Here is an 8,875-nt window from a genome sequence, read left to right as displayed (position 1 = left end):
TCCTCTGCAACTCGTGGTGAAGACCATGGTGGAGCGGGTTGTCCCCCTGCAGCCCATGGAGGTCCACGGAGGGGCAGAGATCCACCTGCAGCCCGTGGAGGACCCCACGCCGGAGCAGGGGGAGGCCTGAAGTAGGCTGTGGCCCATGGAGGGCCCGCTGGGACAGCTGTTCTAGAGGGACTGCACCCTGTGGAAGAGATGACCCACGCTGGAGCAGTTTCACGAAGGACTGTGGCCCGTGGGAGGGACCCCACGCTGGAGCAGAGGAGGAATGCGAGGAGTTCTTCCCCTGACGATGATACAGTGGCGTAAAACAACGCGTGATGAACTGACCGCGACCCCCATTCCCTTTCCCCCCCCCCGTGCCGCTTGGGAGGGGAAGGTAGTAGAGATAATGTTAAGCCCAGGAAGAGGGAGGGGTGGGGGGAGGTTATCTTGTTCCCCGTCTCATTCTCCTGCTAATTTTAGAAATAAATGAATAGTTTTCCCCAAGTCAAGTCTGTTTTGCCTGTGACGGTAACTTTAAGGATTTCTCCCCGTCCTTATCTCAAACCTTGAGCTGTTTTTCTTATATCATCTCCTCCTATTCTCTCGGAGGGTGGGGGGGAGCGTAGTCTGGTCCTGATCGGGGCTGAACTACGACACATCTAAACATATTTGTTTCCTTGAGTGATGGGAACGTCATCTGGTAATCAGAGTCCTGATTCATTCTGTCATCAGACTTCTATGGCTGGCTAATGAAGAGGATTACCCTGTAATTAGGCTGTGTACATTCCCCTTCTGAGCGTATTTGGAATACAAAGCACAGCACCTTTCTTTGGTCACGTTCCTCTCTATGGTGAGGGTAGAGATCTCTGCTCTTGCAGTTTTGTGCCTCTGACAGTTGAGTTGGTGAGACATGTCTGGAGTTAGGGTGCTCTCCTAGGGCTTGATACTTTGGCCAGGGAAAAAGTTTTTAATTCAGAAGCTCATCTGTGTCCTTCTGTCCTACCTTAAAGTTTGTTTTGTTTTGTTTTGTTTTTTCACCCTAACAAAGATTTGAAACGAATGCCCTGAGATTTATGAGACAGACCATTTGCCTCTTGGAAACACTGTGGCCAGGGTCCCTCTTATTCCCCCTTAGTTTCATGCTTCCCCAGAACTCCATCTGGTTTTATTTTAGTAAATAGTTTCCTCTTTAAGAAATGTCCCTGAGAATACAACTTGAAACGTAAGTCTCAAGTCTGTAATGATCTGCTTGTTTTCCTAACCATTTTCTTATTGGAACTGAAGTCAGTCATGTACGTATGATATGAAGACAAGAGCCCGAATGCTCCACGTGCACAAACCACTTTCCTTGAAGTGCCATTTCCTATTGGCAGAGCACATAGATACAAGAAGGGAAGAGATGTATTTGTGTCTCACGGAAGAAAGAAGCTCATTCAAAGCTTGTTTCAAGTTAACATACTTCAGCTCCTTGTTCCCAACTACATTGTGAGCACAGGAGTGGGGAAAGAAGGCAAAAATTTGGGAACTAGCAAGTCATCCTAAAAGCTATCCCCCTTGAACAGCCTTCAGGTCCAGACCTTGTTTTTGTGATTGCACTGAATAAACACTATTCACTGCATTTTAAAGCTATTTTAATGGTATCTGTGACTGTAGTTATGTTTTACAGGATTTCTTTAATATTTGCTCTATTCAAAAGATATGAACAGATGACAGTTTTATGTAGAATTTTCTTTGTCAAGTGTTAATTATGTATGAGGTTACTTTAGAAGCGAAGTATGTTATAGATACATTTTGAGGTATGTTTTGAAAAAAAAACTAAGGTACAGGGAACAGTGAGTACTTACCCTGGAAATTGTAAGACACAAAAGAGGTTGCTTGGCGAACAAAGCAGGAGTTGCCTCATGAGGCAATCTGAAGGGTGTGAAAGGTAGATATAGGATAGGTTTTTCAAAAAGTCTAAGTCATCATTTTAAACTTGGCAGTGACTCAAGGCCCAACTAGTAAAATGTTCTCTTGTTTCTCCTGGCCTATAGAAAAAAAAAACATGAGTTTTTCCATTCCCAGTCCTCTGTAGAAGCTAACATCCACAAGTCACTGTGAGTGGCGGTGCTTCCTTGCTCCTTATTGATCTTGTAAAGCAGAGTACAGAAATTAAGTGTAGCACTGCACAATGACCAAATCTAAATGATCTCTTTTCTAGTCCTGATACTGATTTTTCCTCCCCAAGATGACCATCACTATTTGGTAGGAGTAGTGAAAGAAAAAAAAAAAAAAAGCCAGTTACCATGACATAGTTACCTTTGCTTATGAATCTATAAATATTCCATCTTGAATTAATATATTTAACTCTTTAATCCTTTATTTCACCTTCCTGGATATTAATATGATTTACTTAATAAGGTACATAAGTCCAGAAATTAATTCTTACTTTGGCTAAAGCAAAACTACTGCAATAAAATTTAGGGCTTTTTTTTTTGCTATGACAAATATTAGTTGTGATTGTATCACACATTATTGCCTTTGGGACTCACTGCCTGTTAACAGTGCAACTTCTGCTGTTCCCTGGGACCAAATTCACTTTAATAGAAGGGAGAGACCCTGAAACGGGAATGAGCATCTCAATGACCTCAGCTGTGTCAGGTTTCCCTTCCAGAGCTCAGAAGATGGACACAAGTGGAGTTTTATTTAGGCCCCCAGAGCCATCAAGCATGCAATTAGTTGTGGAGTTTTCCATGATAGTGACAGTCTTTCAGATCTGGAACAGCACAGTTTCTAAGATCCTTCTGTCGTTATTGGGTGAAGCTGCTTTTGTTTTGTGCAGTGTTGCTTTGGAAGAATATAATAAACGGCAGAGAAAGCGGAGGAATATAATGCTTTCCCCCGTGGTTCCCTGATGTAACGCCGTGGGTCTGATGTGCTTCGGTGGTTTGTACTGAACACAAAAACCTAAATTCGTGAGCGTGGGGTTTCTGCAGGATAAGGCGATATCAGACAAATGACTGACTCGAAAAGGGTTAAGCCTTGCTGCTTGCTCTACCGTTGCAAGCATGCAAGCAAAACTTTAGTGTAAAATAAGGAACTCTGAGATCAGTGTTTTCCTTTTGTGCTTTGCTGTTCATTTTTGTAGTACCGGGATGTGTTTATTCCACTGAAACAGGGGGAGTAGCGTTAGTCGTGTTCCTGGAAAGCAGGCGAGTTGGAACGTAACTCGTCTAATACTCGGCTCCATGAGAGGCAGGTCTTCAGGTAAGACAGGAATTTACGATTCCCTTACTCTGACTTACAAATATAGTTACTGAAAACATTTTCAAGTGCCAGAAGAAGAAAGAAGCAGAAGACGGGAACAGCAGCGCTATGCGCTGGGTCGCGCCCACCGGGACCGGGGCCGTCCCCCGCCCCCCGCGCTCACGGCTACCGGCCGGCAGTACGGACACAGAGCAGCTGCCGCCCCGGCATCGCCTCGCCCCGCGGGACGGAGCGAGCAGCTCGGCCCGGCCCCTCCTCGGCGGCTGGCGGGAAGGAGAAGAGGGAAAATAAACAAAACCGCCCCGGCCGCCGAAGGAGGAGACGCCCTCCGCTTGGGCTCGCCCACGCCCGCCCCGGCAGCCAGCGCCGCCCGCCCCGAGCCGAGCGCGCCCGGAGGCGGCCCGGTCCCCGCCGGAGGAGGAGGAGGAGGAGGAGGAGGGGGTCCGGGAGGATGCTGGCGGGGTTGGGGCGGGCGGTGCGGAGCGGCTGGGCGCCGGTGCTGCTGGGCGGCCGAGCAGCGCGGGGCGGGCGGCAGGGCTGCCTGCCGCCCTCAGCGCCGCAGGTAAGGGGACGGCGGGGGCGCGGGCCGGGCGCGGGGGGAGAAACCTTGAGGGAAGTCCGGCCCCATGGCGGCGTTACCCGGGGCGGGCTGGAGCCGGAGGAGCTGCCGGGACCCGCCGCGGGGCCGTCCCGCTGCTGCCTCCCTTCCCCGCGGCCTGGGGAACGGGGCCAGGTTGCAGCCCGGTGTCTCCCGGGCGGGGCGGCTGTTGGCGGGGGCGGTTTGGGGCCAGGGCCTGGCTGGCGGGCTGGGCGGGGGCCTCGGCCCGCTCCGCCCCGGGAGTAACTTTCCAGGCGTGGCGTTGCTTTTCCGACTCCGGGCTGGTCGGAGAGCGGTGGGTGAATCAGGGGTTACGGCTGTGAAGTGCGAGGAACCAAATGGGAGCGCAAGAAAAAGTTTTCCTTACGTCCTCTCCTGAAAGTGTCTTGTGCCTATAAAGAATAATGAAGTCCATCTGCCTCTGAGCTTCGCTTGGCTTGAAGAAGTGTCAGGAAGGATGACAGAAAACAAGAAGGCACAATGACTTTAAAAGTAAAGATCTGCTGGGATGTAGGGCAACGTGGTTGTAGAGTCCTGAGCTGGGAGAGGAGGAGGTTTAGTCCTTGATTATTGGTTTTAGTAGCAGAGATGCTATATACACTTGCAAAGGTGGCTGAGATGGAACACAATAAAACTCTGTCCCTGCGTCTGGGGCATGTTCCTAGCGAGGAAATGGCCGGGGAACGGGGTGACACCCACATAAGGAGGCGCAGGGCGTTCTGGGGCCCATTACTGAGCAGCTCAGATCTCAAAACCTGCAGTGGCACTTGGAGTTGAGGAGCTGTGAAGAATGCACACTGTGGTTTTTGCTAAGAATTTTTGCAAACTATTCAAAAACCCTTTTGCGCGGTTCCACGGTATTGAATTGCCCCACCTCTGTTAATGTGAGTGGCCCTTCTTTTCTTTATCACGTGTGTATATGAGTACACTTCAGAAAGGAATTTAAGATAAATATTGGCTTGGCCTCCCTAATCATAGAATCATAGAATGGTTAGAGTTGGAAGGGACCTTCAAAGGCCATCTAGTCCAACCCCCCTGCAAGAAGCAGGGACATCTCCAACCAGATCAGGTTGCTCAGAGCCTCATCCAACCTGCCCTTGAACGTTTCCAGGGATGGGGCCTCCACCACCTCTCTGGGCAACCTGTTCCAGTGTTGTACAACCCTCATTGTAAAAGATTTTTTCCTAATATCCAATCTGAATCTACCTCCCTCTATTTTAAAACCATTGCCCCTCATCCTATTACAACATGCCCTACTGAACAGGCTCTCCCCATCTTTCTTGTAGGCCCCCTTGAGGTACTGGAAGACCGCTATCGGGTCTCCCCGGAGCCTTCTCTTGTCCAGGCTGAACAGCCCCAATTCTCTCAGCCTGTCCTCATAGGAAAGGTGCTCCAGCCCTTTTATCATCTTTGTGGCCTCCTCTGGACCTTCTCCAACAGGTCCATGTCCTTCTTATGTTGGGGGCTCCAGAACTGGACGCAGTACTCCAGGTGGGATCTCACCAGGGCAGAGTAGAGGGGGAGAATCACCTCCCTCGACCTGCTGGCCATGCATTCTAACATTCAAATGCAATCTGCTAAAAACATCTTGCGCCTTACTGAGAGCATTTACACTGTAATTCAGCACACGCTGATACTACATAATTCAGTTTGTCACCTCTAACTTCTCTGGGGTACTGCTTTGCAGACAAGATTTGTGCTTTTCTAAGGCTCTAAAATGAGATTGAAAGCTGATAAAGGTTCAAGAAGAGACACCAAAAAGGAGAGGAGGAGGAGGAAAAGCTCTTGCTTTGGCAGAAAAATGATTGACCCTGTTACTTTGTGGGTTGGAACAAGGCAGTGATGTGACTCAGGAATTAAATTCTTGCACCAAATAGGTTAAGGAGACGGTTGTTGTTGAGGAAAATTCTATTTGGGAAAGTGTTTAATGCAAGGGGTTTTTTTTTTATTTCTTAAGTGGAAATTTTTGGAATAAATTAATATAAAATGCTTTTTATACATGCAATCCGTAGTTCCAGTTTTCCTGCAGAGTTGCTAGCATGACAGATAATGAAGCATGTTTACTGATTTCCCCCTTTCTGTTTTCATCTTTAAGTACCTTTCAGTTTTTTGACTATGTGTCTGCAGAAGAGTTCAGGCAGTTAAAATATTTGTTGTCGTAAACACTAAATGAATGGCTGGTGAAAATAAAAAGTGTCCCAATTGTTATTGCAGTTGTTTAGCTCTTTAGATTTCCATGTAATGCGGAATATCAGATCGTGTACCTCTTGTCCAGTGCAAACACTGTTGTGGTTATTTGATTTTTTTTCAGCAGTATTTTTTGGTTTAGCTTTTTGTTGTTGTTGTTACCGTTGCTGTTGTGTATTGCTAGCTCTGCTGTTTCCTATTTGGATGAACAAATTTTTTGCCTCTAGCTCTGGAAGGAGAGGTTGGAGTGCTTGTGTCGGTCTGAGGAAAGCAGGGCTCGGTAGCGTGTTGCCTTTGTGCTTGATGTGGTCTGGTGTCATCACAGGCCATGATCTCCAGCTTGTTTGGTGATGGGAATCAGTTTGCTCAAATGCCTTTTTTGGGGTCTTGACTGTAGGTTTCTGTTTCGAAAGCTGGAGGTGATACTTCAGTGGCTGCACGGGGTTGTAGTACGTGTCCCTACATCACGTATGGCGAAATATTAAAGTATTGATGGGGAGATGTGTAAGTATGAGGTGTGTTTGTGTGCTATGTTTTAGGCTAATAAATACACTGCTGTAGAGACAAACCATTTTAGCAAAGGATAATTTGCTGTATTTCCTCTGTAAAAGCAGGGATTGCTGTCCTAAAGAACTCTATCCTTAATTATTATCTTCTCAGCTCTGCTTTTAGATGAAATCCACAACTCTTCTGGCAATTGCGATTAGCTGCTTTACCTTTGGAGCAATGCTTATACAAATTACTCTTGATTTTTTAAAGCTGAGGTTTTTGTTATGTGAGGGGTTTTTGTATGTTTTGTTTTTAAGAAGTGGCTAGTACTTACACAGTTTTTCAAACTAACTGAAGCATGTTACATTTTGTTCTTTGGACAGGCTTTCTTACTACACATAATTTTGTTCCCAAAAGGGTGCAGTTCATTTTGCTAGAACTGGATTTGTAATGCTGCAGTTATTTTGCATGTGCTGAAACCTAAAGTTTGCCAGCTCTTTTGCTTCCTCTTCAGTTGTGTGTTTTAACTCCTGCAGCTCTTCCTGAGAGAAATGCCCTGCTTGCACTGCTCTCTGGGAGGAAAGGCTCCCCTCACCATATCACCGCAGAGAACAGAAGCGGTAACGTGGAATCAAAGCTTAAAATCACTGGCGGTTTTTGTGTATATTCATGAACCAGGAAAGATGAAGGGGCTGGATTTAATTTCAATTATTTTTTAGATTATCCTAGTTAGTTTCTCTGTAGTGCTGAATCCAGCTGATTTCAAATTATGTTGCTTGTTATGGCCATTCATATACATGAGATTCCCAGTTTAGTCCATACTACGGAAATCTGTACCAGCATGCCTACGTTACTGGGGATGGGTGGCAACTGTGGAAAATGAAGCCTGGGTTATGCAGTTTCTCTTAGCTTAAAACTAGCTTTGCAGTTGCACAGCCCCATTCTAGCTGTTTCTATCCTGTATGAAGATGCTGGAATGGTGACATTGTCTCTTGGAAAAGGCAAGGCTTGCTGTAAACAACTGTGAGTGAGGGAACTAAAACTTTATTTTATTTAAAATATGAATTTATTTAACATCATTAATTCCGAACGCATTCCATTTTTGTATGCAAAGTTCTCTCAAAATTGTGCCTCTGAAATACATTGGCGAGGGGAAAGTTTGTGTGTAAGCTGGGAAGATCAAATTGCAAAGGCTTTGGTGAAAAACATCACAGATTTGTTTTCTTCCTTAATCAGGACATCACATATGCTTGTTGCTGAGGGGAATTTTCTTCCCAGTTGCAAATTGCAGCCAGTAGGAGAGTCACTGGTTTTGTTTATCTGCAGAAAGCAGAGTGGAGAGGGGTTTATTTTTGGGGTTGTTTTTGTCAGTTTCCAGTGTCTTCCATATCTGTCAAAAATGTTTCTTTTAATGCTTTCAGCTGAGAAGCTCTTGATTACCCAGTTCCTCAGACTGGCTTGAACTTTTTTCCTGTCCTTCCTATTAGTTTTTATAGTTATTCTTCTCACTCCCAAATTACTGTATATCCCATTATTATACCTATCCAGTTTGTCCTCCAGTTTTATATAGTCTTATAAGCAAAGGTCTAAATGTATCCAAATAACCACAGGATAATTTGAAATGTGTTCATTCATTTGGGTTTGGGTTTTTAATTTTACCCCTTTCTCTTTTGCACATACCCTGCTGTCGGGTTTTCTAAAATGCTCTGTCAAAGCAGCAACCCCAGGACATCCCAGGCATCTACAGGGAAGTGGATTATCTTTGAGTGTCTTGTGCAGCTAGACGTGAATGTGGTTTAAGTCCCTACTTTGTATTTTCAGCCTGCTCGAGTCCTTATGGAGCCAAAAACTGGGAGTAATTTGTAGCTGCTGGGCCGATTTCCCCCCATCTTTCCTTCACTTTGAAAGCCTTGCACAAAAAAAAAAATAGCTTGTTGATCAAGTAACGTTTTCTAAACAGAAACCATGTGCTTATACTGACACGTCAACAAAAACATACAACCCCCTAAACTGTTTGTGTATGTAAGTACTGTTCGCTCTTACGAATACTAATTTGGAAACGCCTTAAAAGGCCATTTAGAAGATCTCCATCTAGCATGGGCTGTGGGAAATGTGCCTGTCTCAGCAAGTTCATTTATTTGCCTTTGATACTGCATCTATGCCAGAATAACAGGATGACACTGGGAAGGACTGCTAGCGGTTTGCTGTTGTCTTTTGTCATCTGGCAGCTGGGACATGGCTATGTTTGCTCAGAGAAATACACTTTTGCAGAGAGATGTGATACGTAGCACAGAAATTCACCATATACTTACTCTCATATACTACTCTTCTGTGTTGTCTTTTTCCAGTACAGATTCTGTAGTAACT

At 45.7% G+C, this 8,875-nt stretch overlaps 1 protein-coding gene across 1 annotated transcript in view; it reads left to right on the top strand.

Annotated features, from left to right (window-relative positions):
* The first annotated feature begins 3,607 nt into the window (after positions 1-3,607).
* MCUB (mitochondrial calcium uniporter dominant negative subunit beta) overlaps positions 3,608-8,875 on the top strand; it is a 56,398-nt gene continuing 51,130 nt past the window's right edge. Inside the window, exon 1 of the mRNA XM_086746610.1 lies at positions 3,608-3,796. Within this exon, the coding sequence (XP_086602736.1) occupies positions 3,686-3,796 (111 nt within the window). The 5' untranslated portion in view covers positions 3,608-3,685. The remainder of the gene's footprint in view (positions 3,797-8,875) is intronic.

This window comes from Chlamydotis macqueenii, chromosome 4, assembly GCF_036417535.1.
Source record: "Chlamydotis macqueenii isolate bChlMac1 chromosome 4, bChlMac1.mat, whole genome shotgun sequence".
NCBI classification, from domain to species: domain Eukaryota; kingdom Metazoa; phylum Chordata; class Aves; order Otidiformes; family Otididae; genus Chlamydotis; species Chlamydotis macqueenii.
Note: the sequence above shows the minus strand (reverse complement) of the source record. Positions and strands in the feature narration are given on the sequence as shown.